Source organism: Salvelinus alpinus, chromosome 2 (genome assembly GCF_045679555.1).
Source record: "Salvelinus alpinus chromosome 2, SLU_Salpinus.1, whole genome shotgun sequence".
Classification (NCBI taxonomy): domain Eukaryota; kingdom Metazoa; phylum Chordata; class Actinopteri; order Salmoniformes; family Salmonidae; genus Salvelinus; species Salvelinus alpinus.
The window spans coordinates 100,291,107-100,317,871 of NC_092087.1; the positions used below are offsets into that span (position 1 = coordinate 100,291,107).

A 26,765-nucleotide genomic window follows, 5' to 3' on the forward strand; every position below is an offset into this window, starting at 1 on the left:
GTTACCTCTTCAGAGAGCCTGACGAGGTGGTACAGGAACTCAGGGAGTTTCCTCTCCTTTGGTGACTTAGACAGGAAGTCAAACACTGTGTTGATGATGACATCTTTCCCTGGAAGACCAGGAAGAGGCAACACCACCAGCTCTGCTGTCTGCTTTGGAGAGAGAACCTCCAGGGCTGACAACTGGAAGAGAGGAGACAAGAAAGTTATCAATACTTGATGAGGACAAATATCTATGTGTAATCATTGTGGCGTAGTCGGCAGAAAATGAGACGTACAGGAGAGAAGTCTGTGTTGAATTCTAGCAGGTCCCTGAGGGACACAAGAACTGAGAATGGCCCCAGGTTCTTCTGCAGCCAGTCCACACTGCTGTTAGAGCTGGACACACAGCCAGAGTCTAGAGGGAAGAGGGTTATTAACATACAGACATAAACATCAAAACACAAACATGCGAATGGCCTAAACCTATCCAAATGTGCAGGTCTACATTGTATAATGTTTTTACATGTCATCACCAACTGTAAAAATACAAATAAATGAAAAAACATTGTGATATACTTGAAAAACGAACCAATCAACTATTCAAAAGCAAACACCCAATCAGCTGATGATTACCTGTTCTGGGTCGAGACAGGAAGGGGACAACCAGCTCCTTCAGAACCAGCTGCTGCTGCTCTAGGGTCATGTGATCAAACTGGGCCCCAAACTCCTTCACCCTGAAAGTGATACGTGAGTAATGTGTATAAGTTATAAGGACCTAACATTTAGGGGACATAACGTTATGAGGACCTAATACCTACATTATGAGGACCTAATACCTACATTATGTGGACCAAATACCTACATTATGAGGACCTAATACCTACATTATGAGGACCTAATACCTACATTATGAGGACCTAATACCTATGTTATGAGGACCTAATACTTACATTATGAGGACCTAATACCTACATTATGAGGACCTAATACCTACATTATGAGAACCTAATACCTAACTTTGTGAGGACCTAATACCTACATTATGAGGACCTAATACCTACATTATGAGGACCTAATACCTATGTTACAAGGATCTAACTTTGTGAGGACCCAATGGCTACTTTATGACAACCTGACACACTCAGAAAGGTCCTAAACCCAAATAGTAACCACTTACACAGCTTGGTAAGAGTCACAGCTGAGGTTCTTGGTGCTGAGGCAATGCAGAAACACTCCTGATGCAGACGGCAGAAACGATCTCAGACGCCCAGAGAACAACTTCCTGATGACAACACTGTCTCTCAGCTGTTCCTCAGTCAGTCTGTTGACCCGGATCTCTCCAATCACATCCAGCACCTGAGATAGTGCTGGGCCAATCACAGGCTCAGACTGGGGAGGAAGAGACGTGGTTGGTAACTTCATGCTTTGGCAAACCCTGACCCGATACACCACATACTTACTTGAACTTTAACCTCAAACTAGGCCAACCCTAAACTATTCCTGACCTTGAACAAAGTTGTTAAAAATTCCGCTCTATTCGGAAACTTTAAGGCTGAGAAATTGGTTAAGTCGACATTGGTAAAGACACCCGCAATGTTTTCAGAATCAGACGTACCTGGTTGGAGAGAAGTACAAGAGCCTGATCCAGAACTGCAGAAGCTTTAGTGAAGAACAGCTTCCAGGTCTCTTTGGAGTCTGTGTTATTCTCTGATAGTTTACATTTCAGCAGTGTGACCAGGTTCTCAGCTGTGAGGTCTTTCAGCTGTGGGAAAGAGAAGTATTTTAACCACTATTACTACTTCCATTGCATGTTCATTTTTAAGGAGTGCAGCAGTTGCACTCCCACTCCTTTCTGACGTGTTTTTGCTTTAATGAAGAGGTAGAACAGTTCTGGAAAGACAGGGGAGATAGGGAGGGGGTGAGTCAAAGGGCAGTGGGTCAGATTGGAATCCATGCCGACTCTGACTAACATGACACATGTGTGCCGGGGTCAGCGGCTGTAACTACTGGACCAAACAAGTCACTTTCCATTGTAGTTAACATAAACCACCTGTGAATGATTATAACTAATCCAAATGTTAAGTTGAGTTTTTTTCTGCGACTGGTAAATACAGAAAGCCATAGGCTATGAGCACAAAGCCAGTAATATATATGTACCAACATGATTGTCTGAAGATTTTAAACCCATACCTGTGAGCAGGCGTATTGTTTGATGCTGAAGTCACATAGACGTCCCGTTGAGATCCCAGAGTCCCAGAGCTGTTGTAGAGATGAACTATAACACGGGTTAGACAGAAGAATCAGTGTCAAACTCACAACCAACTCTCACTGTCAGGATCAGTGTGTTTCCATCACTTGGATGGACCAGGTTTGCAAACTTCTGGGAAGTTTCCCAAAATGCCCAGTTTTTCAGAAAAACAGTTTGGAAGATTCCCGATAACTTGATTATTTCCTCCTTATTCTTGACAACTTCCAACCAGGAATAAAAATATATATATATATGAATTTTGGGACAGTTACAAGAATTTTGCAAAACTAGTCTGGTCTGAATAAAGTCTTACTGTACCTGTCAACTGCGGCACAAACTCTTGTTGCTGAGAGAGATAAAAAAAAGGATACAGAACATTTGATATTGGATTACATGTGCAGTTCTGGGATAAAGATTGGGGTAGGGTACAGTATCAAGTTGTTGTTTACTAAACTTCATTTACCATTGTGTGATGACACTGGACACTGGAAAACAAGAGAGACAAAATAACGATTAAGGAATGTCTCTGAGAAGATTCACACGGTTGTAAATTCCCCCTATTTTCAGTTCAGGGTAATATAAGAAGCACAAAGAACAATGTTGTTTCACAATCTTGTAACATTTTAATGAGACATGAACTGACTTACCTGTTGGTTAACTGGTACCAGAGCACAATCTGTTCACATGAAAACAAAATACGTAGAGATTAAATTAAGTTAAAAAAATAAATCTAATTATATCTGGAATCTGATTTGAGAAAAAGACAGTGCTCCTGACTCACCCATTGGTGCAGATTCTGTGAGGTCATAAACACTGGCCCAGATGATTGGCTCCATCTCTTGAGGCAACGCTGACATGGCTTGGTACAGCCTCACAAAACTGTGGGAAACAAAAACAATGTCATTTAAAAGATTGGTCTCTTTGATCTTTTCACATGAACATAGAGAATATTTATGCAATTACTAGATCCGCATATCATGGATCGCCTAATCAACCTATCGTCTCAAGTTTGACTTACATGGTCTGGTAGACCGAGCAGCCGACTGGAGTCTGGGGAGAGGATCGAAGTTAACATCACCATATTGAAGCAAGACTACAATGTTTTTTCAGTTAACTCAAAGACAGCTTTACAAGTTTGTTGACTAATAATCTTTGGGATCATTACCACCACAGACAGCCTGGAGAGGTGGTACAGGAAGTCAGGGAGTTTCCTCTCCTCTGGTGACTTAGACAGGAAGTCAAACACTGTGTTGATGATGACATCTTTCCCTGGAAGACCAGGAAGAGGCGACACCACCAGCTCTGCGCTCTGCTTTGGAGAGAGAACCTCCAGGGCTGACAACTGGAAGGAGAGAGGTGGAAAGAGAGAGATTGTAATGTTAAAAACACCTTTTCCAATATCAAAAACTGACATTTTAACCTGGGTGAACTGATCTGTGAAAACATTACTGATGTACAGACTTAATTAGAATAGTTTTACAACCCATTTATTGTGTCATTAATAAAATATATGTATAAACAAAGTGGCGTAGTCGGCAGAAAGTGAGACGTACAGGAGAGAAGTCTGTGTTGAGTTTCAACAGGTCGCTGAGGGAAACCAGGACTGAAAACCGCCCCAGGTTCTTCTGCAGCCAGTCCACACTGCTGTTAGAGCTGGACACACAGCCAGAGTCTGGAGGGAGGAGACCAATTGGTTAAGGTCAAAGATTTAAATGAAGTTGAGGAACGGTTTGCTGCTTTTACTCTAGTTGCTATCTTCCAAACCTGAGGAGTTTTTGGTCAGGAAGGGCTGGATGAAGTATTTGACCACCAGCTCTTGTCTCATCTGGTCCATTTGGTCGAATTGATTGCTGAACTCCCTCAGTCTGTGAGAAAGGAAATATAAATCATTAAGCCTCTAGATACGAGGTCCGCGCGGGACCTCTACCGGGAGCATCTTCCTGGAAAAGTTGCTCTAGCGTTTGAACGGTTTGAGCAGGACTCGATAGAAGGGAAGAGGACGACTGCGACAGAATCTGCTCAGAATGACTGGAGAAAATGAATTGATAGCAATGATGACCTTTTCTTCTACACAGAAGTTCATGCACATTTATTTCCTAAAGATCTTCCCTGATGTTTTTCTGACCTTTCCAATACATGTCTGTTGCATTTCCAACACTTTAAACCATATTTCCTTCTGACTGAAATTTGTCATTACCCAATTTGACATATCATATGTGTTATTTAGTGCTTTCATTGAGGTAATGGCAATAAGGTACACTTCTAATGTTTCATCAAATACTTTTTTGGCATGTGTTTCAGATACCCCTAGATTTTCTTAAATAGAGAATGAAAAAGCTTGATGATCCATTTCTTTACTATCTTAAAACAAATGATGTGTTCGGGCAGTAAATATCATTGGGAAAACGCATCATTTCTAGAGGGTTAACCCTCTGGGCGCGACATCCTTAATGGTGGGTTAACCCCTGACCCCAACCCATGATTTCTCCCCTTGTGTTTCACCCAGAAATATCCAGGAAATTGTATTGGATTCCTCTCAGTCAGCTGAACACACCAATATCCGCTACTAATTGCTGGGACAAACAGAGTCCCCTCTCGAGGGGTATTTCCAAGATGACATGGTATATAAAATATTCTTTGATATACCACTGTCAAATGTTGTATAGCTAATGAGGACCTAAATTATGAGGACCTAGTGTTACGAGGCGGTTATAAAACGTACATCTGTTGATACGTGTCACAGCTGAGGTTCTTGGTGCTGAGGCAATGCAGAAACCCTCCTGATGCAGACGGCAGGAACGGTCTCAGACGCCCAGAGAACCACTTCCCGATGACATCACTGTCTCTCAGCTGATCGTCAGTCAGTCTGTTGACCCGGATCTCTCCAATCACATCCAGCACCTGGGATACGGCTGGACCAATCACAGGTTTGGACTGGGGAGGAAGAGATGTGATTGGTCATTCAGGAAAAAGAGCAACACACTGCAACCTTGTCCTTGATCACCAGAGTGAAGGAAGGTTGATTTATGTTCTCACCATATTGGAGAACATGTCCAGAGCTTGGTCTAAGACAGAGGTCAGTTTGGTGAGGAGAACCTTCCAGGTCTCTTTAGAGTGAGAGGAGTTGCCGGGCAGTTTACATTTCAGAAGAGACACCAGGTGTTCTGCAGTGAAGTCTTTCAGCTTCGAGAGAGAAGAACAGATGACATGGAGTCAATGAATGAATACATGTAGAGGTTTTCTCTACCTTGGTATCTCTACAGTATCTCTTTGTCTCTCATACACTAGAATCACGGGCAATAGTGGAAAAATCTCACCGATGCACAGGCATACTCCTCCAGGGAAAAGTTACAGGGCACGTTCGCTGTATTTGATGTCGCCAAATAACTTTGTAGTGAATCACTGTAGAAGTATCAAATAGAACAAACGGTCATATCACTGATAACCATAAGAGTTCACTAAATCGTTTAAAACCAGGTAGATCTTAGATACAGATGATAAACTTGTTACCTGGCATTTCCTTCACAGACTCTGCTATCTGCAGATGAGCAGGAGAAAAACATGTTTAGTTTTAGACTCTCATGCAGCAATATATACGGTACAGTAGGTATCACATCTGTTGTTGCTGTCAGAGAAAACACTTACCGTTCGCTGGTGTTATTGGACACTGAAAAAGACAGAAGATTTTACATTACAAAGGTATCAATAATAATGGGCCTTTCATTACAGTAGTCAATTACAGTAGATACATTACCTCATTACAGTAGTTACATTACTTCACTACAGTAGTTACATTACTTCATTACAGTAGTCAATTACAGTAGTTACATTACTTCACTACAGTAGTTACATTACTTCATTACAGTAGTCAATTACAGTAGTTACATTACTTCACTACAGTAGTCAATTACAGTAGGTACATTACTTCTTACTTCATTACAGTAGTCAATTACAGTAGTTACATTACTTCATTACAGTAGTCAATTACAGTAGTTACATTACTTCACTACAGTAGTCAATTACAGTAGTTACATTACTTCATTACAGTAGTCAATTACAGTAGTTACATTACTTCACTACAGTAGTCAATTACAGTAGTTACATTACTTCATTACAGTAGTCAATTACAGTAGTTACATTACTTCATTACAGTAGTCAATTACAGTAGTTACATTACTTCATTACAGTAGTCAATTACAGTAGTTACATTACTTCATTACAGTAGTCAATTACAGTAGTTACATTACTTCACTACAGTAGTCAATTACAGTAGTTACATTACTTCATTACAGTAGTCAATGAAAGATATTATAATAAAAAAGAGATACATTCTCACCTTCATATTCATCGGCAAGCAATCTGTCAACAAAAGTTAGAAAACACATTGAAAAATAGTCAGTTGATATATTATTTGAATAATCTTATTCACGTTAAAATAGTCAACGTGGTTAATGAAGGATGACTGACCTGCTGGAGCGGTCTGCATCAGGTTGTCTATAACGGCCTGAATGACTGGTTCCATCTCTGGAGGTACAGACGGTAAGGCCTGGTACAGACGCTCAAAGCTGAGACAGACACAGACAACAGATATGTCAAAGTGTAGTAGTGCTTTGTGGTTTTACAAGATCATTAAGATAAATTATCTCTTGATTGTTAGACTTCTGTTCAATCCACTTACATGGTCTTAAAGCTATCGCATGGTGGCGTCATCTGAAATGGACATCAAAGGGCTTCATCAATATAACAACAAGATAAAGTATCAATACCAGTTGAGGAAGAAGTTAGAACTGTTGTTTACTAATGCCCAGAGTGTTACCTCTTCAGACAGCCTGACGAGGTGGTACAGGAAGTCAGGGAGTTTCCTCTCCTTTGGTGACTGAGACAGGAAGTCAAACACTGTGTTGATGATGACATCTTTCCCTGGAAGACCAGGAAGAGGCAACACCACCAGCTCTGCTGTCTGCTTTGGAGAGAGAACCTCCAGGGATGACAACTGGAAGGAGAGAGGTGGAAAGAGAGAGATTGTAATGTTCAATACACCTCCTCCAACATCAAAAACTGACATTTTAACCTGGTTGAACTGATGTGCCAAAGCATTGTTGATTTACAGACTTAACTAGAATACTTTACAACCCATTTATTGTGTCGTTAATAAAATATATGTATAAACAAAGTGGCGTAGTCGGCAGAAATTGAGACGTACAGGAGAGAAGTCTGTGTTGAGTTTCAACAGGTCGCTGAGGGACACCAGTACTGAAAACTGCCCCAGGTTCTTCTGCAGCCAGTCCACACTGCTGTTAGACCTGGACACACAGCCAGAGTCTGGAGGGAGGAGACCAATTGGTTTTAAGGTAAAAAATTAAATGAAGTTGAGGAACGGTTTGCTGCTTTTACTCTAGTTGCTGTCTTCCAAACCTGAGGAGTTTTTGGTCAGGAAGGGCTGGATGAAGTATTTGACCACCAGCTCTTGTCTCATTTGGTCCATTTGGTCGAATTGATTGCTGAACTCCCTCAGTCTGTGAGAAAGGAAATATAAATCATTAAGCCTCTAGATACGAGGTCCGCGCGGGACCTCTACCGGGAGCATCTGTCTAGAAAACCTGCTCTAGCGTTTGAACGGTTTGAGCAGGACTCGGTAGAAGGGAAGAGGACGACTGCGACAGAATCTGCTCAGAATGACTGGAGAAAATTCATTGAAAGCAATGATGACCTTTTCTTCTACACAGAAGTTCATGCACATTTATTGCCTAAAGATCTTCCCTGATGTTTTCCTGACCTTTCCAATACATTTCTGCTGCATTTCCAACACTTTAAACCATATTTCCTTCTGACTGAAATTTGTCATTACCCAATTTGACATTTCATATGTGTTATTTAGTGCTTTCATTGAGGTAATGGCAATAAGGTACACTTCTAATGTTTCATCAAATACTTTTTTGACATGTGTTTCTGATACGCCTAGATTTTCTTAAATAGAGAATGAAAAAACTTGATGATCCATTTCTTTACTATCTTAAAACAAATGATGTGTTCGGGCAGTAAATATCATTGAGAAAACGCATCATTTATAGAGGGTTAACCCTCTGGGCGTGACATCCTTAATGGTGGGTTAACCCCTGACCCCAACCCATGATTTCTCCCCTTGTGTTTCACCCAGAAATATCCAGGAAATGGTATTGGATTCCTCTCAGTCAGCTGAACACACCAATATCCGCTACTAATTTCTGGGACAAACAGAGCCCCCTCTCGAGGGGTATCTCCAAGACGACATGGTATATAAAATATTATCTGATATACCACTGTGAAATGTTGTATAGCTAATGAGGACCTAAATTATGAGGACCTAGTGTTACGAGGCGGTTATAAAACATACATCTGTTGATACGAGTCACAGCTGAGGTTCTTGGTGCTGAGGCAGTGCAGAAACCCTCCTGATGCAGACGGCAGGAACGCTCTCAAACGCCCAGAGAACCACTTCCCGATGACATCACTGTCTCTCAGCTGATCGTCGGTCAGTCTGTTGACCCGGATCTCTCCAATCACATCCAGCACCTGGGATACGGCTGGACCAATCACAGGTTTGGACTGGGGAGGAAGAGATGTGATTGGTCATTCAGGAAAAAGAGCAACACACTGCAACCTTGTCCTTGATCACCAGAGTGAAGGAAGGTTGATTTATGTCCTCACCATATTGGAGAACATGTCCAGAGCTTGGTCTAAGACAGAGGTCAGTTTGGTGAGGAGAACCTTCCAGGTCTCTTTAGAGTGAGAGGAGTTGCCGGGCAGTTTACATTTCAGAAGAGACACCAGGTGTTCTGCAGTGAAGTCTTTCAGCTTCGAGAGAGAAGAACAGATGATATGGAGTCAATGAATGAATACATGTAGAGGTTTTCTCTACCTTGGTATCTCTACAGCATCTCTTTGTCTCTCATACACTAGAATCACGGCCACAGTGAAAGAATCTCACCGATGCGCAGGCGTACTCCTCCAGGGAAAAGTTACAGGGCACGTTCGCTGTATTTGATGTCGCCAAATAACTTTGTAGTGAATCACTGTAGAAGTATCAAATAGAACAAACGGTCATATCACTGATAACCATAAGAGTTCACTAAATCGTTTAAAACCAGGTAGATCTTAGATACAGGTGATAAACTTGTTACCTGGCATTTCCTTCACAGACTCTGCTATCTGCAGATGAGCAGGAGAAAAACATGTTTAGTTTTAGACTCTCATGCAGCAATATATAAGGTACAGTAGGTATCACATCTGTTGTTGCTGTCAGAGAAAACACTTACCGTTCGCTGGTGTTATTGGACACTGAAAAAGACAGAAGATTTTACATTACAAAGGTATCAATAATAATGGGCCTTTCATTACAGTAGTCAATTACAGTAGTTACATTACTTCACTACAGTAGTCAATTACAGTAGGTACATTACTTCTTACTTCATTACAGTAGTCAATTACAGTAGTTACATTACTTCATTACAGTAGTCAATTACAGTAGGTACATTACTTCTTACTTCATTACAGTAGTCAATTACAGTAGTTACATTACTTCACTACAGTAGTCAATTACAGTAGGTACATTACTTCTTACTTCATTACAGTAGTCAATTACAGTAGTTACATTACTTCACTACAGTAGTCAATTACAGTAGGTACATTACTTCTTACTTCATTACAGTAGTCAATTACAGTAGTTACATTACTTCATTACAGTAGTCAATTACAGTAGTTACATTACTTCACTACAGTAGTCAATTACAGTAGTTACATTACTTCATTACAGTAGTCACTTACAGTAGTTACATTACTTCACTACAGTAGTCAATTACAGTAGTTACATTACTTCATTACAGTAGTCAATGAAAGATATTATAATAAAAAAGAGATACATTCTCACCTTCATATTCATCGGCAAGCAATCTGTCAAAAAAAGTTAGAAAACGCAATGAAAAATAGTCAGTTGATATATTATTTGAATAATCTTATTCACATTAAAATAGTCAACGTGGTTAATGAAGGATGACTGACCTGCTGGAGCGGTCTGCATCAGGTTGTCTATAACGGCCTGAATGACTGGTTCCATCTCTGGAGGTACAGACGGTAAGGCCTGGTACAGACGCTCAAAGCTGAGACAGACACAGACAACAGATATGTCAAAGTGTAGTAGTGCTTTGTGGTTTTACAAGATCATTAAGATAAATGATCTCTTGATTGTTAGACTTCTGTTCAATCCACTTACATGGTCTTAAAGCTATCGCATGGTAGCGTCATCTGAAAAGGACATCAAAGGGCTTCATCAATATAACAACAAGATAAAGTATCAATACCAGTTGAGGAAGAAGTTAGAACTGTTGTTTACTAATGCCCAGAGTGTTACCTCTTCAGACAACCTGACGAGGTGGTACAGGAACTCAGGGAGTCTCCTCTCCTTCGGTGACTCAGACAGGAAGTCAAACACTGTGTTGATGATGACATCTTTCCCTGGAGGACCAGGAAGAGGCAACACCACCAGCTCTGCAGTCTGCTTTGGAGAGATAACCTCCAGGGCTGACAACTGGAAGAGAGGAGACAAGAAAGTTATCAATACTTGATGAGGACAAATATCTATGTGTAATCATTGTGGCGTAGTCGGCAGAAAATGAGACGTACAGGAGAGAAGTCTGTGTTGAATTCTAGCAGGTCCCTGAGGGACACAAGAACTGAGAATGGCCCCAAGTTCTTCTGCAGCCAGTCCACACTGCTGTTAGAGCTGGACACACAGCCAGAGTCTGGAGGGAAGAGGGTTATTAACATACAGACTTAAACATCAAAACACAAACATGCGAATGGCCTAAACCTATCCAAATGTGCAGGTCTACATTGTATAATGTTTCTACATGTCATCACCAACTATAAAAATACAAATAAATGGAAAAAACGTTGTGATATACTTGAAAAACGAACCAATCAACTATTCAAAAACAAACACCCAATCAGCTGATGATTACCTGTTCTGGGTCGAGACAGGAAGGGGACAACCAGCTCCTTCAGAACCAGCTGCTGCTGCTCTAGGGTCATGTGATCAAACTGGGCCCCAAACTCCTTCACCCTGAAAGTGATACGTGAGTAATGTGTATAAGTTATAAGGACCTAACATTTAGGGGACATAACGTTATGAGGACCTAATACCTACATTATGAGGACCTAATACCTACATTATGTGGACCAAATACCTACATTATGAGGACCTAATACCTACATTATGAGGACCTAATACCTACATTATGAGGACCTAATACCTATGTTATGAGGACCTAATACTTACATTATGAGGACCTAATACCTACATTATGAGGACCTAATACCTACATTATGAGAACCTAATACCTAACTTTGTGAGGACCTAATACCTACATTATGAGGACCTAATACCTACATTATGAGGACCTAATACCTATGTTACAAGGATCTAACTTTGTGAGGACCCAATGGCTACTTTATGACAACCTGACACACTCAGAAAGGTCCTAAACCCAAATAGTAACCACTTACACAGCTTGGTAAGAGTCACAGCTGAGGTTCTTGGTGCTGAGGCAATGCAGAAACACTCCTGATGCAGACGGCAGAAACGATCTCAGACGCCCAGAGAACAACTTCCTGATGACAACACTGTCTCTCAGCTGTTCCTCAGTCAGTCTGTTGACCCGGATCTCTCCAATCACATCCAGCACCTGAGATAGTGCTGGGCCAATCACAGGCTCAGACTGGGGAGGAAGAGACGTGGTTGGTAACTTCATGCTTTGGCAAACCCTGACCCGATACACCACATACTTACTTGAACTTTAACCTCAAACTAGGCCAACCCTAAACTATTCCTGACCTTGAACAAAGTTGTTAAAAATTCCGCTCTATTCGGAAACTTTAAGGCTGAGAAATTGGTTAAGTCGACATTGGTAAAGACACCCGCAATGTTTTCAGAATCAGACGTACCTGGTTGGAGAGAAGTACAAGAGCCTGATCCAGAACTGCAGAAGCTTTAGTGAAGAACAGCTTCCAGGTCTCTTTGGAGTCTGTGTTATTCTCTGATAGTTTACATTTCAGCAGTGTGACCAGGTTCTCAGCTGTGAGGTCTTTCAGCTGTGGGAAAGAGAAGTATTTTAACCACTATTACTACTTCCATTGCATGTTCATTTTTAAGGAGTGCAGCAGTTGCACTCCCACTCCTTTCTGACGTGTTTTTGCTTTAATGAAGAGGTAGAACAGTTCTGGAAAGACAGGGGAGATAGGGAGGGGGTGAGTCAAAGGGCAGTGGGTCAGATTGGAATCCATGCCGACTCTGACTAACATGACACATGTGTGCCGGGGTCAGCGGCTGTAACTACTGGACCAAACAAGTCACTTTCCATTGTAGTTAACATAAACCACCTGTGAATGATTATAACTAATCCAAATGTTAAGTTGAGTTTTTTTCTGCGACTGGTAAATACAGAAAGCCATAGGCTATGAGCACAAAGCCAGTAATATATATGTACCAACATGATTGTCTGAAGATTTTAAACCCATACCTGTGAGCAGGCGTATTGTTTGATGCTGAAGTCACATAGACGTCCCGTTGAGATCCCAGAGTCCCAGAGCTGTTGTAGAGATGAACTATAACACGGGTTAGACAGAAGAATCAGTGTCAAACTCACAACCAACTCTCACTGTCAGGATCAGTGTGTTTCCATCACTTGGATGGACCAGGTTTGCAAACTTCTGGGAAGTTTCCCAAAATGCCCAGTTTTTCAGAAAAACAGTTTGGAAGATTCCCGATAACTTGATTATTTCCTCCTTATTCTTGACAACTTCCAACCAGGAATAAAAATATATATATATATGAATTTTGGGACAGTTACAAGAATTTTGCAAAACTAGTCTGGTCTGAATAAAGTCTTACTGTACCTGTCAACTGCGGCACAAACTCTTGTTGCTGAGAGAGATAAAAAAAAGGATACAGAACATTTGATATTGGATTACATGTGCAGTTCTGGGATAAAGATTGGGGTAGGGTACAGTATCAAGTTGTTGTTTACTAAACTTCATTTACCATTGTGTGATGACACTGGACACTGGAAAACAAGAGAGACAAAATAACGATTAAGGAATGTCTCTGAGAAGATTCACACGGTTGTAAATTCCCCCTATTTTCAGTTCAGGGTAATATAAGAAGCACAAAGAACAATGTTGTTTCACAATCTTGAAACATTTTAATGAGACATGAACTGACTTACCTGTTGGTTAACTGGTACCAGAGCACAATCTGTTCACATGAAAACAAAATACGTAGAGATTAAATTAAGTTAAAAAAATAAATCTAATTATATCTGGAATCTGATTTGAGAAAAAGACAGTGCTCCTGACTCACCCATTGGTGCAGATTCTGTGAGGTCATAAACACTGGCCCAGATGATTGGCTCCATCTCTTGAGGCAACGCTGACATGGCTTGGTACAGCCTCACAAAACTGTGGGAAACAAAAACAATGTCATTTAAAAGATTGGTCTCTTTGATCTTTTCACATGAACATAGAGAATATTTATGCAATTACTAGATCCGCATATCATGGATCGCCTAATCAACCTATCGTCTCAAGTTTGACTTACATGGTCTGGTAGACCGAGCAGCCGACTGGAGTCTGGGGAGAGGATCGAAGTTAACATCACCATATTGAAGCAAGACTACAATGTTTTTTCAGTTAACTCAAAGACAGCTTTACAAGTTTGTTGACTAATAATCTTTGGGATCATTACCACCACAGACAGCCTGGAGAGGTGGTACAGGAAGTCAGGGAGTTTCCTCTCCTCTGGTGACTTAGACAGGAAGTCAAACACTGTGTTGATGATGACATCTTTCCCTGGAAGACCAGGAAGAGGCGACACCACCAGCTCTGCGCTCTGCTTTGGAGAGAGAACCTCCAGGGCTGACAACTGGAAGGAGAGAGGTGGAAAGAGAGAGATTGTAATGTTAAAAACACCTTTTCCAATATCAAAAACTGACATTTTAACCTGGGTGAACTGATCTGTGAAAACATTACTGATGTACAGACTTAATTAGAATAGTTTTACAACCCATTTATTGTGTCATTAATAAAATATATGTATGTATAAACAAAGTGGCGTAGTCGGCAGAAAGTGAGACGTACAGGAGAGAAGTCTGTGTTGAGTTTCAACAGGTCGCTGAGGGAAACCAGGACTGAAAACCGCCCCAGGTTCTTCTGCAGCCAGTCCACACTGCTGTTAGAGCTGGACACACAGCCAGAGTCTGGAGGGAGGAGACCAATTGGTTAAGGTCAAAGATTTAAATGAAGTTGAGGAACGGTTTGCTGCTTTTACTCTAGTTGCTATCTTCCAAACCTGAGGAGTTTTTGGTCAGGAAGGGCTGGATGAAGTATTTGACCACCAGCTCTTGTCTCATCTGGTCCATTTGGTCGAATTGATTGCTGAACTCCCTCAGTCTGTGAGAAAGGAAATATAAATCATTAAGCCTCTAGATACGAGGTCCGCGCGGGACCTCTACCGGGAGCATCTTCCTGGAAAAGTTGCTCTAGCGTTTGAACGGTTTGAGCAGGACTCGATAGAAGGGAAGAGGACGACTGCGACAGAATCTGCTCAGAATGACTGGAGAAAATGAATTGATAGCAATGATGACCTTTTCTTCTACACAGAAGTTCATGCACATTTATTTCCTAAAGATCTTCCCTGATGTTTTTCTGACCTTTCCAATACATGTCTGTTGCATTTCCAACACTTTAAACCATATTTCCTTCTGACTGAAATTTGTCATTACCCAATTTGACATATCATATGTGTTATTTAGTGCTTTCATTGAGGTAATGGCAATAAGGTACACTTCTAATGTTTCATCAAATACTTTTTTGGCATGTGTTTCAGATACCCCTAGATTTTCTTAAATAGAGAATGAAAAAGCTTGATGATCCATTTCTTTACTATCTTAAAACAAATGATGTGTTCGGGCAGTAAATATCATTGGGAAAACGCATCATTTCTAGAGGGTTAACCCTCTGGGCGCGACATCCTTAATGGTGGGTTAACCCCTGACCCCAACCCATGATTTCTCCCCTTGTGTTTCACCCAGAAATATCCAGGAAATTGTATTGGATTCCTCTCAGTCAGCTGAACACACCAATATCCGCTACTAATTGCTGGGACAAACAGAGTCCCCTCTCGAGGGGTATTTCCAAGATGACATGGTATATAAAATATTCTTTGATATACCACTGTCAAATGTTGTATAGCTAATGAGGACCTAAATTATGAGGACCTAGTGTTACGAGGCGGTTATAAAACGTACATCTGTTGATACGTGTCACAGCTGAGGTTCTTGGTGCTGAGGCAATGCAGAAACCCTCCTGATGCAGACGGCAGGAACGGTCTCAGACGCCCAGAGAACCACTTCCCGATGACATCACTGTCTCTCAGCTGATCGTCAGTCAGTCTGTTGACCCGGATCTCTCCAATCACATCCAGCACCTGGGATACGGCTGGACCAATCACAGGTTTGGACTGGGGAGGAAGAGATGTGATTGGTCATTCAGGAAAAAGAGCAACACACTGCAACCTTGTCCTTGATCACCAGAGTGAAGGAAGGTTGATTTATGTTCTCACCATATTGGAGAACATGTCCAGAGCTTGGTCTAAGACAGAGGTCAGTTTGGTGAGGAGAACCTTCCAGGTCTCTTTAGAGTGAGAGGAGTTGCCGGGCAGTTTACATTTCAGAAGAGACACCAGGTGTTCTGCAGTGAAGTCTTTCAGCTTCGAGAGAGAAGAACAGATGACATGGAGTCAATGAATGAATACATGTAGAGGTTTTCTCTACCTTGGTATCTCTACAGTATCTCTTTGTCTCTCATACACTAGAATCACGGGCAATAGTGGAAAAATCTCACCGATGCACAGGCATACTCCTCCAGGGAAAAGTTACAGGGCACGTTCGCTGTATTTGATGTCGCCAAATAACTTTGTAGTGAATCACTGTAGAAGTATCAAATAGAACAAACGGTCATATCACTGATAACCATAAGAGTTCACTAAATCGTTTAAAACCAGGTAGATCTTAGATATAGATGATAAACTTGTTACCTGGCATTTCCTTCACAGACTCTGCTATCTGCAGATGAGCAGGAGAAAAACATGTTTAGTTTTAGACTCTCATGCAGCAATATATACGGTACAGTAGGTATCACATCTGTTGTTGCTGTCAGAGAAAACACTTACCGTTCGCTGGTGTTATTGGACACTGAAAAAGACAGAAGATTTTACATTACAAAGGTATCAATAATAATGGGCCTTTCATTACAGTAGTCAATTACAGTAGATACATTACCTCATTACAGTAGTTACATTACTTCACTACAGTAGTTACATTACTTCATTACAGTAGTCAATTACAGTAGTTACATTACTTCACTACAGTAGTTACATTACTTCATTACAGTAGTCAATTACAGTAGTTACATTACTTCACTACAGTAGTCAATTACAGTAGGTACATTACTTCTTACTTCATTACAGTAGTCAATTACAGTAGTTACATTACTTCATTACAGTAGTCAATTACAGTAGTTACATTACTTCACTACAGTAGTCAATTACAGTAGTTACATTACTTCATTACAGTAGTCAATTACAGTAGTTACATTACTTCACTACAGTAGTCAATTACAGTAGTTACATTACTTCACTACAGTAGTCAATTACAGTAGTTACATTACTTCATTACAGTAGTCAATTACAGTAGTTACATTACTTCATTACAGTAGTCAATTACAGTAGTTACATTACTTCATTACAGTAGTCAATTACAGTAGTTACATTACTTCACTACAGTAGTCAATTACAGTAGTTACATTACTTCATTACAGTAGTCAATGAAAGATATTATAATAAAAAAGAGATACATTCTCACCTTCATATTCATCGGCAAGCAATCTGTCAACAAAAGTTAGAAAACACATTGAAAAATAGTCAGTTGATATATTATTTGAATAATCTTATTCACGTTAAAATAGTCAACGTGGTTAATGAAGGATGACTGACCTGCTGGAGCGGTCTGCATCAGGTTGTCTATAACGGCCTGAATGACTGGTTCCATCTCTGGAGGTACAGACGGTAAGGCCTGGTACAGACGCTCAAAGCTGAGACAGACACAGACAACAGATATGTCAAAGTGTAGTAGTGCTTTGTGGTTTTACAAGATCATTAAGATAAATTATCTCTTGATTGTTAGACTTCTGTTCAATCCACTTACATGGTCTTAAAGCTATCGCATGGTGGCGTCATCTGAAATGGACATCAAAGGGCTTCATCAATATAACAACAAGATAAAGTATCAATACCAGTTGAGGAAGAAGTTAGAACTGTTGTTTACTAATGCCCAGAGTGTTACCTCTTCAGACAGCCTGACGAGGTGGTACAGGAAGTCAGGGAGTTTCCTCTCCTTTGGTGACTGAGACAGGAAGTCAAACACTGTGTTGATGATGACATCTTTCCCTGGAAGACCAGGAAGAGGCAACACCACCAGCTCTGCTGTCTGCTTTGGAGAGAGAACCTCCAGGGCTGACAACTGGAAGAGAGGAGACAAGAAAGTTATCAATACTTGATGAGGACAAATATCTATGTGTAATCATTGTGGCGTAGTCAGCAGAAAAAGAGACGTACAGGAGAGAAGTCTGTGTTGAATTCTAGCAGGTCCCTGAGGGACACAAGAACTGAGAATGGCCCCAAGTTCTTCTGCAGCCAGTCCACACTGCTGTTAGAGCTGGACACACAGCCAGAGTCTGGAGGGAAGAGGGTTATTAACATACAGACTTAAACATCAAAACACAAACATGCGAATGGCCTAAACCTATCCAAATGTGCAGGTCTACATTGTATAATGTTTCTACATGTCATCACCAACTATAAAAATACAAATAAATGGAAAAAACGTTGTGATATACTTGAAAAACAAACCAATCAACTATTCAAAAACAAACATCCAGTCAGCTGATGATTACCTGTTCTGGGTCGAGACAGGAAGGGGACAACCAGCTCCTTCAGAACCAGCTGCTGCTGCTCTAGGGTCATGTGATCAAACTGGGCCCCAAACTCCTTCACCCTGAAAGTGATACGTGAGTAATGTGTATAAGTTATAAGGACCTAACATTTAGGGGACATAACGTTATGAGGACCTAATACCTAATTATGAGGACCTAATACCTACATTATGAGGACCTAATACCTAACTTTGTGAGGACCTGACACACTAAGGTCATAAACCCAAATAGTAACCACTTACACAGCTTGGTAAGAGTCACAGCTGAGGTTCTTGGTGCTGAGGCAGTGCAGAAACCCTCCTGATGCAGACGGCAGAAACAGTCTCAGATGCCCAGAGAACAACTTCCTGATGACAACACTGTCTCTCAGCTGATCCTCAGTCAGTCTGTTGACCCGGATCTCTCCAATCACATCCAGCACCTGAGATAGTGCTGGGCCAATCACAGGCTCAGACTGGGGAGGAAGAGACGTGGTTGGTAACTTCATGCTTTGGCAAACCATGACCCGATACACCACATACTTACTTGAACTTTAACCTCAAACTAGGCCAACCCTAAACTATTCCCGACCTTGAACAAAGTTGTTAAAACTTCTGCTCTATTCGGAAACTCTAAGGCGGAGAAATTGGTTAAGTCGACATTGGTAAGGACACCCGCAATGTTTTCAGAATCAGACGTACCTGGTTGGAGAGAAGTACAAGAGCCTGATCCAGAACTGCAGAAGCTTTAGTGAAGAACAGCTTCCAGGTCTCATTGGAGTCTGTGTTGTTCTCTGATAGTTTACATTTCAGCAGTGTGACCAGGTTCTCAGCTGTGAGGTCTTTCAGCTGTGGGAAAGATAAGTCCTTTAGCCACTAATACTTCTTCCGTACTTCTCCATTGCACATTGTTTCAACCTTTTAGGTTAGTGAGGCAGTCCTACTCCTTTTGGATGTTTGTTGACTTCATTGAAGAGATAGTCAAGTGTAGGAAAGACGGAGGGTGAGTCAAGGGGCAGTGGGAGGGATTTGAACCCAAGCCGACTCTGACGTACATGACACATGTGTGCCGGGGTCAGCGACTGTAACTGCTGGACCACACGTCACTTTCCATTGTAGTTAACATAAACCACCAGTGATGTTTATAACTAATCCTAATGTTAAATGTAGTGTTTTTTTTCTGCGACTGATAAATACAGAAAGCCAGTAAATACAGAAAGCCATAGGCTATAAGCACAAAGCCAGTAATCTATAAGTACAAACATGATTGTCTCAAGACAGATCAACCCATACCTGTGAGCAGGCGTATTGTTTGATGCTGAAGTCACATAGACGTCCCGTTGAGATCCCAGAGTCCCAGAGCTGTTGTAGAGATGAACTATAACACGGGTTAGACAGAAGAATCAGTGTCAAACTCACAACCAACTCTCACCGTCAGGATCAGTGTGTTTCCATCACTTGGATGGACCAGGTTTGCAAACTTCTGGGAAGTTTCCCAAAATATCCAGTTTTTCAGAAAAACAGTTTGGAAAATTCCAGATAACTTGATTATTGCCTCCTTATTCTTGATAGTTTCCAACCAGGAATAAAAAAATATATACACTGCTCAAAAAAATGAAGGGAACACTAAAATAACACATCCTAGATCTGAATGAATGAAATATTCTTATTAAATACTTTTTTCTTTACATAGTTGAATGTGCTGACAACAAAATCACACAAAAATTATCAATGGAAATCAAATTTATCAACCAATGGAGGTCTGGATTTGGAGTCACATTCAAAATTAAAGTGGAAAACCACACTACAGGCTGATCCAACTTTGATGTAATGTCCTTAAAACAAGTCAAAATGAGGCTCAGTAGTGTGTGTGGCCTCCACGTGCCTGTATGACCTCCCTACAACGCCTGGGCATGCTCCTGATGAGGTGGCGGATGGTCTCCTGAGGGATCTCCTCCCAGACCTGGACTAAAGCATCCGCCAACTCCTGGACAGTCTGTGGTGCAACGTGGCGTTGGTGGATGGAGCGAGACATGATGTCCCAGATGTGCTCAATTGGATTCAGGTCTGGAGAACGGGCGGGCCAGTCCATAGCGTCAATGCCTTCCTCTTGCAGGAACTGCTGACACACTCCAGCCACATGAGGTCTAGCATTGTCTTGCATTAGGAGGAACCCAGGGCCAACCGCACCAGCATATGGTCTCACAAGGGGTCTGAGGATCTCATCTCGGTACCTAATTGCAGTCAGGCTACCTCTGGCGAGCACATGGAGGGCTGTGCGGCCCCAAAAGAAATGCCACCCCACACCATGACTGACCCACCGCCAAACCGGTCATGCTGGAGGATGTTGCAGGCAGCAGAACGTTCTCCACGGCATCTCCAGACTCTGTCACGTCTGTCACATGTGCTCAGTGTGAACCTGCTTTCATCTGTGAAGAGCACAGGGCGCCAGTGGCGAATTTGCCAATCTTGGTGTTCCCTGGCAAATGCCAAATGTCCTGCACGGTGTTGGGTTGTAAGTACAACCCCCACCTGTGGACGTCGGGCCCTCATACCACCCTCATGGAGTCTGTTTCTGACCGTTTGAGCAGACACATGCACATTTGTGGCCTGCTGGAGGTCATTTTGCAGGGCTCTGGCAGTGCTCCTCCTGCTCCTCCTTGCACAAAGGCGGAGGTAGCGGTCCTGCTGCTGGGTTGTTGCCCTCCTACGGCCTCCTCCACGTCTCCTGATGTACTGGCCTGTCTCCTGGTAGCGCCTCCATGCTCTGGACACTACGCTGACAGACACAGCAAACCTTCTTGCCACAGCTCGCATTGATGTGCCATCCTGGATGAGCTGCACTACCTGAGCCACTTGTGTGGGTTGTAGACTCCGTCTCATGCTACCACTAGAGTGAAAGCACCGCCAGCATTCAAAAGTGACTAAAACATCAGCCAGGAAGCATAGGAACTGAGAAGTGGTCTGTGGTCACCACCTGCAGAACCACTCCTTTATTGGGGGTGTCTTGCTAATTGCCTATAATTTCCACCTGTTGTCTATTCCATTTGCACAACAGCATGTGAAATGTATTGTCAATCAGTGTTGCTTCCTAAGTGGACAGTTTGATTTCACAGAAGTGTGATTGACTTGGAGTTACATTGTGTGGTTTAAGTGTTCCCTTTATTTTTTGGAGCAGTGTATATTCATTTTGGGACAGTTACAAGAATTTTGCAAAACTAGTCTGGTCTGAATAAAGTCTTACTGTACCTGTCAACTGTGGCACAGACTCTTGTTGCTGGGAGAGATAAAAAAAAGCATAAAGAACATTTGATATTGGATTACATGTGCAGTTCTGGGATAAAGATTGGGGTAGGGTACAGTATCAAGTTGTTGTTTACTAAACTTAATTTACCATTGTGTGATGACACTGGACACTGGAAAACAAGAGAGACAAAATAATCATTAAAGAAAGTCTCTGATAAGAGTCATACGTTTGTCCATTCCCCCTATTTTCAGTTCAGGGTAATATAAGAAGCACAAAGAACAATGTTCTTTCACAATCTTGTAACATTTTAATGAGACATGAACTGACTTACCTGTTGGTTAACTGGTACCAGAGCACAATCTATTCACATGAAAACAAAATACGTAGAGATTAAATTGAGTAAAAAAATAAAACCCGAATTATATCTGGAATCTGATTCGAGAAAAAGACAGTGCTCCTGACTCACCCATTGGTGCAGATTCTGTGAGGTCATAAACACTGGCCCAGATGATTGGCTCCATCTCTCGAGGCAACGCTGACATGGCTTGGTACAGCCTCACAAAACTGTGGGAAACAAAAACAATGTCATTTAAAAGATTGGTCTCTTTGATCTTTTCACATGAACATAGAGAATATTTATGCAATTACTAGATCTGCATATCATGGATCGTCTAATCAACCTATTGTCTCAAATTTGACTTACATGGTCTGGTAGACCGTGCAGCCGACTGGAGTCTGGGGAGAGGATAGAAGTTAACATCACCATATTGAAGCAAGACTACAATGTTTTTTCAGTTAACTCAAAGACAGCTTTACAAGTTTGTTTACTAATAATATTTGGGATCATTACCACCACAGACAGCCTGGAGAGGTGGTACAGGAATTCAGGGAGTTTCCTCTCCTTTGGTGACTTAGACAGGAAGTCAAACACTGTGTTGATGATGACATCTTTCCCTGGAAGACCAGGAAGAGGCAACACCACCAGCTCTGCTGTCTGCTTTGGAGAGAGAACCTCCAGGGCTGACAACTGGAAGGAGAGAGGTGGAAAGAGAGAGATTGTAATGTTCAATACACCTCCTCCAACATCAAAAACTGACATTTTAACCTGGGTGAACTGATCTGTGAAAACATTACTGATGTACAGACTTAATTAGAATAGTTTTACAACCCATTTATTGTGTCATTAATAAAATATACGTATGTATAAACAAAGTGGCGTAGTCGGCAGAAAGTGAGACGTACAGGAGAGAAGTCTGTGTTGAGTTTCAACAGGTCGCTGAGGGACACCAGGACTGAAAACCGTCCCAGGTTCTTCTGCAGCCAGTCCACACTGCTGTTGGAGTTGGACACACAGCCAGAGTCTGGAGGGAAGAGACCAATTGGTTAAGGTCAAAAATTTAAATGAAGTTGAGGAACGGTTTGCTGCTTTTACTCTAGTTGCTATCGTCCATACCTGAGGAGTTTTTGGTCAGGAAGGGCTGGATGAAGTATTTGACCACCAGCTCTTGTCTCATCGGGTCCATTTGGTCAAATAGATTGCTGAACTCCCTCAGTCTGTGAGAAAGGAAATATAAATCATTAAGCCTCTAGATACGAGGTCCGCGCGGGACCTCTACCGGGAGCATCTTTCTAGAAATGCTGCTCTAGCGTTTGAACGGTTTGAGCAGGACTCGGTAGAAGGGAAGAGGACGACTGCGACAGAATCTGCTCAGAATGACTGGAGAAAATGAATTGAAAGCAATGATGACCTCTTCTTCTACACAGAAGTTCATGCACATTTATTTCCTAAAGATCTTCCCTGATGTTTTTCTGACCCTTCCAATACATTTCTGTTGCATTTCCAACACTTTAAACCACACTTCCTTCTGACTGAAATTTGTCATTACCCAATTTGACATATCATATGTGTTATTTAGTGCTTTCATTGAGGTAATGGCAATAAGGTACACTTCTAATGTTTCATCAAATACTTTTTTGGCATGTGTTTCAGATACCCCTAGATTTTCTTAAATAGAGAATGAAAAAGCTTGATGATCCATTTCTTTACTATCTTAAAACAAATGATGTGTTCGGGAGGTAAATATCATTGGGAAAACGCATAATTTCTAGAGGGTTAACCCTCTGGGCGCGACATCCTTAATGGTGGGTTAACCCCTGACCCCAACCCATGATTTCTCCCCTTGTGTTTCACCCAGAAATATCCAGGAAATTGTATTGGATTCCTCTCAGTCAGCTGAACACACCAATATCCGCTACTAATTGCTGGGACTAACAGAGTCCCCTCTCGAGGGGTATTTCCAAGACGACATGATATATAAAATATTCTTTGATATACCACTGTGAAATGTTGTATAGCTTATGAGGACCTAAATTATGAGGACCTAGTGTTACGAGGCGGTTATAAAACGTACATCTGTTGATACGTGTCACAGCTGAGGTTCTTGGTGCTGAGGCAGTGCAGAAACCCTCCTGATGCAGACGGCAGGAACAGTCTCAGACGCCCAGAGAACCACTTCCTGATGACATCACTGTCTCTCAGCTGATCGTCAGTCAGCCTGTTGACCCGGATCTCTCCAATCACATCCAGCACCTGGGATACTGCTGGGCCAGTCACAGGTTTGGACTGGGGAGGAAGAGATCGGTCATTCAATAACAGAACAACAGGGCCACGTTCAGTTGCAAAAGGCTCTCGAACGTTGCAGATAGAAAATGATTCCTACATAGCATATTCCTATGTGAACTTTCCAAAACGTTGCTTCCTGCTGAACGCGCCCCACACATTTAAGGAAGGTTGATTCATGTCCTCACCATATTGGAGAACATGTCCAGAGCTTGGTCTAAGACAGAGGTCAGTTTGGTGAGGAGAACCTTCCAGGTCTCTTTAGAGTGAGAGGAGTTGCCGGGCAGTTTACATTTCAGAAGAGACACCAGGTGTTCTGCAGTGAAGTCTTTCAGCTTCGAGAGAGAAGAACAGATGATATGGAGTCAATGAATGAATACATGTAGAGGGTTTCTCTACCTTGGTATCTCTACAGTATCTCTTTGTCTCTCATACACTAGAATCACGGGCAATAGTGGAAGAATCTCACCGATGCGCAGGCATACTCCTCCAGGGAAAAGTTACAGGGCACGTTCGCTGTATTTGATGTCGCCAAATAACTTTGTAGTGAATCACTGTAGAAGTATCAAATAGAACAAACGGTCATATCACTGATAACCATAAGAGTTTACTAAATGGATTAAGACCAGGTAGATCTTAGATACAGGTGATACACTTGTTACCTGGCATTTCCTTCACAGACTCTGCTATCTGCAGATGAGCAGGAGAAAAACATGTTTAGTTTTAGACTCTCATGCAGCAATATATACGGTACAGTAGGTATCACATCTGTTGTTGCTGTCAGAGAAAACACTTACCGTTCGCTGGTGTTATTGGACACTGAAAAAGACAGAAGATATTATATTACAAAGGTATCAATAATAATGGGCCTTTCATTACAGTAGTCAATTACAGTAGTTACATTACTTCACTACAGTAGTCAATTACAGTAGGTACATTACTTCTTACTTCATTACAGTAGTCAATTACAGTAGTTACATTACTTCATTACAGTAGTCAATTACAGTAGTTACATTACTTCACTACAGTAGTCAATTACAGTAGGTACATTATTTCTTACTTCATTACAGTAGTCAATTACAGTAGTTACATTACTTCATTACAGTAGTCAATTACAGTAGTTACATTACTTCACTACAGTAGTCAATTACAGTAGGTACATTACTTCTTACTTCATTACAGTAGTCAATTACAGTAGTTACATTACTTCATTACAGTAGTCAATTACAGTAGTTACATTACTTCATTACAGTAGTCAATTACAGTAGTTACATTACTTCCTTACAGTAGTCAATTACAGTAGTTACATTACTTCACTACAGTAGTCAATGAAAGATATTATAATAAAAAAGAGATACATTCTCACCTTCATATTCATCGGCAAGCAATCTGTCAAAAAAAGTTAGAAAACGCAATGAAAAATACTCAGTTGATATATTATTTGAGTAATCTTATTCATGTTAAAATAGTCAACGTGGTTAATGAAGGATGACTGACCTGCTGGAGCGGTCTGCATCAGGTTGTCTATAACGGCCTGAATGACTGGTTCCATCTCTGGAGGTACAGACGGTAAGGCCTGGTACAGACGCTCAAAGCTGAGACAGACACAGACAACAGATATGTCAAAGTGTAGTAGTGCTTTGTGGTTTTACAAGATCATTAAGATAAATGATCTCTTGATTGTTAGACTTCTGTTGAATCCACTTACATGGTCTTAAAGCTATCGCATGGTAGCGTCATCTGAAAAGGACATCAAAGGGCTTCGTCAATATAATAACTAGATAAAGTATCAGTATCAGTTGAGGTACACGTTAGAACTGTTGTTTACTAATGCACAGAGTGTTACCTCTTCAGAGAGCCTGACGAGGTGGTACAGGAACTCAGGGAGTTTCCTCTCCTTTGGTGACTTAGACAGGAAGTCAAACACTGTGTTGATGATGACATCTTTCCCTGGAAGACCAGGAAGAGGCAACACCACCAGCTCTGCTGTCTGCTTTGGAGAGAGAACCTCCAGGGATGACAACTGGAAGGAGAGAGGTGGAAAGAGAGAGATTGTAATGTTCAAATCACCTCCTCCAACATCAAAAACTGACATTTTAACCTGGTTGAACTGATGTGCCAAAACATTGTTGATGTACAGACTTAACTAGAATACTTTACAACCCATTTATTGTGTCGTTAATAAAATATATGTATAAACAAAGTGGCGTAGTCGGCAGAAAGTGAGACGTACAGGAGAGAAGCCTGTGTTGAGTTTCAACAGGTCGCTGAGGGACACCAGGACTGAAAACCGTCCCAGGTTCTTCTGCAGCCAGTCCACACTGCTGTTGGAGTTGGACACACAGCCAGAGTCTGGAGGGAGGAGACCAATTGGTTAAGGTCAAAGATTAAATGAAGTTGAGGAACGGTTTGCTGCTTTTACTCTAGTTGCTATCTTCCATACCTGAGGAGTTTTTGGTCAGGAAGGGCTGGATGAAGTATTTGACCACCAGCTCTTGTCTCATCTGGTCCATTTGGTCGAATTGATTGCTGAACTCCCTCAGTCTGTGAGAAAGGAAAGAGAACATACTATCAGCTCGATATGAATCACATTAACCCTTTACTGCAGGGG

The 26,765-nt window shown here is 41.5% G+C and overlaps 1 protein-coding gene across 1 annotated transcript in view; it reads right to left on the reverse strand.

Moving 5' to 3' along the window:
• Nucleotides 1-26,765, reverse strand: part of mslnb (mesothelin b) — a gene marked incomplete in the record, with an annotated part of 183,184 nt that overhangs the window by 109,408 nt on the left and 47,011 nt on the right. Inside the window, 80 exon segments of the mRNA XM_071354003.1 lie at nucleotides 6-182; nucleotides 278-396; nucleotides 615-715; nucleotides 1,159-1,370; nucleotides 1,597-1,743; nucleotides 2,172-2,256; nucleotides 2,548-2,575; nucleotides 2,693-2,714; nucleotides 2,877-2,905; nucleotides 3,011-3,108; nucleotides 3,248-3,279; nucleotides 3,395-3,571; nucleotides 3,783-3,901; nucleotides 3,994-4,094; nucleotides 4,952-5,163; nucleotides 5,266-5,412; nucleotides 5,547-5,631; nucleotides 5,740-5,767; nucleotides 5,875-5,896; nucleotides 6,566-6,588; nucleotides 6,697-6,794; nucleotides 6,908-6,939; nucleotides 7,046-7,222; nucleotides 7,433-7,551; nucleotides 7,645-7,745; nucleotides 8,603-8,814; nucleotides 8,917-9,063; nucleotides 9,197-9,281; nucleotides 9,390-9,417; nucleotides 9,525-9,546; nucleotides 10,136-10,158; nucleotides 10,267-10,364; nucleotides 10,478-10,509; nucleotides 10,616-10,792; nucleotides 10,888-11,006; nucleotides 11,226-11,326; nucleotides 11,770-11,981; nucleotides 12,208-12,354; nucleotides 12,783-12,867; nucleotides 13,159-13,186; nucleotides 13,304-13,325; nucleotides 13,488-13,516; nucleotides 13,622-13,719; nucleotides 13,859-13,890; nucleotides 14,006-14,182; nucleotides 14,398-14,516; nucleotides 14,609-14,709; nucleotides 15,567-15,778; nucleotides 15,881-16,027; nucleotides 16,162-16,246; nucleotides 16,355-16,382; nucleotides 16,490-16,511; nucleotides 17,181-17,203; nucleotides 17,312-17,409; nucleotides 17,523-17,554; nucleotides 17,661-17,837; nucleotides 17,933-18,051; nucleotides 18,271-18,371; nucleotides 18,552-18,763; nucleotides 18,990-19,136; nucleotides 19,581-19,665; nucleotides 21,537-21,564; nucleotides 21,682-21,703; nucleotides 21,866-21,894; nucleotides 22,001-22,098; nucleotides 22,238-22,269; nucleotides 22,385-22,561; nucleotides 22,777-22,895; nucleotides 22,988-23,088; nucleotides 23,946-24,157; nucleotides 24,343-24,489; nucleotides 24,624-24,708; nucleotides 24,817-24,844; nucleotides 24,952-24,973; nucleotides 25,521-25,543; nucleotides 25,652-25,749; nucleotides 25,863-25,894; nucleotides 26,001-26,177; nucleotides 26,388-26,506; nucleotides 26,598-26,698. Of these exon segments, the coding sequence (XP_071210104.1) occupies nucleotides 6-182; nucleotides 278-396; nucleotides 615-715; nucleotides 1,159-1,370; nucleotides 1,597-1,743; nucleotides 2,172-2,256; nucleotides 2,548-2,575; nucleotides 2,693-2,714; nucleotides 2,877-2,905; nucleotides 3,011-3,108; nucleotides 3,248-3,279; nucleotides 3,395-3,571; nucleotides 3,783-3,901; nucleotides 3,994-4,094; nucleotides 4,952-5,163; nucleotides 5,266-5,412; nucleotides 5,547-5,631; nucleotides 5,740-5,767; nucleotides 5,875-5,896; nucleotides 6,566-6,588; nucleotides 6,697-6,794; nucleotides 6,908-6,939; nucleotides 7,046-7,222; nucleotides 7,433-7,551; nucleotides 7,645-7,745; nucleotides 8,603-8,814; nucleotides 8,917-9,063; nucleotides 9,197-9,281; nucleotides 9,390-9,417; nucleotides 9,525-9,546; nucleotides 10,136-10,158; nucleotides 10,267-10,364; nucleotides 10,478-10,509; nucleotides 10,616-10,792; nucleotides 10,888-11,006; nucleotides 11,226-11,326; nucleotides 11,770-11,981; nucleotides 12,208-12,354; nucleotides 12,783-12,867; nucleotides 13,159-13,186; nucleotides 13,304-13,325; nucleotides 13,488-13,516; nucleotides 13,622-13,719; nucleotides 13,859-13,890; nucleotides 14,006-14,182; nucleotides 14,398-14,516; nucleotides 14,609-14,709; nucleotides 15,567-15,778; nucleotides 15,881-16,027; nucleotides 16,162-16,246; nucleotides 16,355-16,382; nucleotides 16,490-16,511; nucleotides 17,181-17,203; nucleotides 17,312-17,409; nucleotides 17,523-17,554; nucleotides 17,661-17,837; nucleotides 17,933-18,051; nucleotides 18,271-18,371; nucleotides 18,552-18,763; nucleotides 18,990-19,136; nucleotides 19,581-19,665; nucleotides 21,537-21,564; nucleotides 21,682-21,703; nucleotides 21,866-21,894; nucleotides 22,001-22,098; nucleotides 22,238-22,269; nucleotides 22,385-22,561; nucleotides 22,777-22,895; nucleotides 22,988-23,088; nucleotides 23,946-24,157; nucleotides 24,343-24,489; nucleotides 24,624-24,708; nucleotides 24,817-24,844; nucleotides 24,952-24,973; nucleotides 25,521-25,543; nucleotides 25,652-25,749; nucleotides 25,863-25,894; nucleotides 26,001-26,177; nucleotides 26,388-26,506; nucleotides 26,598-26,698 (7,723 nt within the window).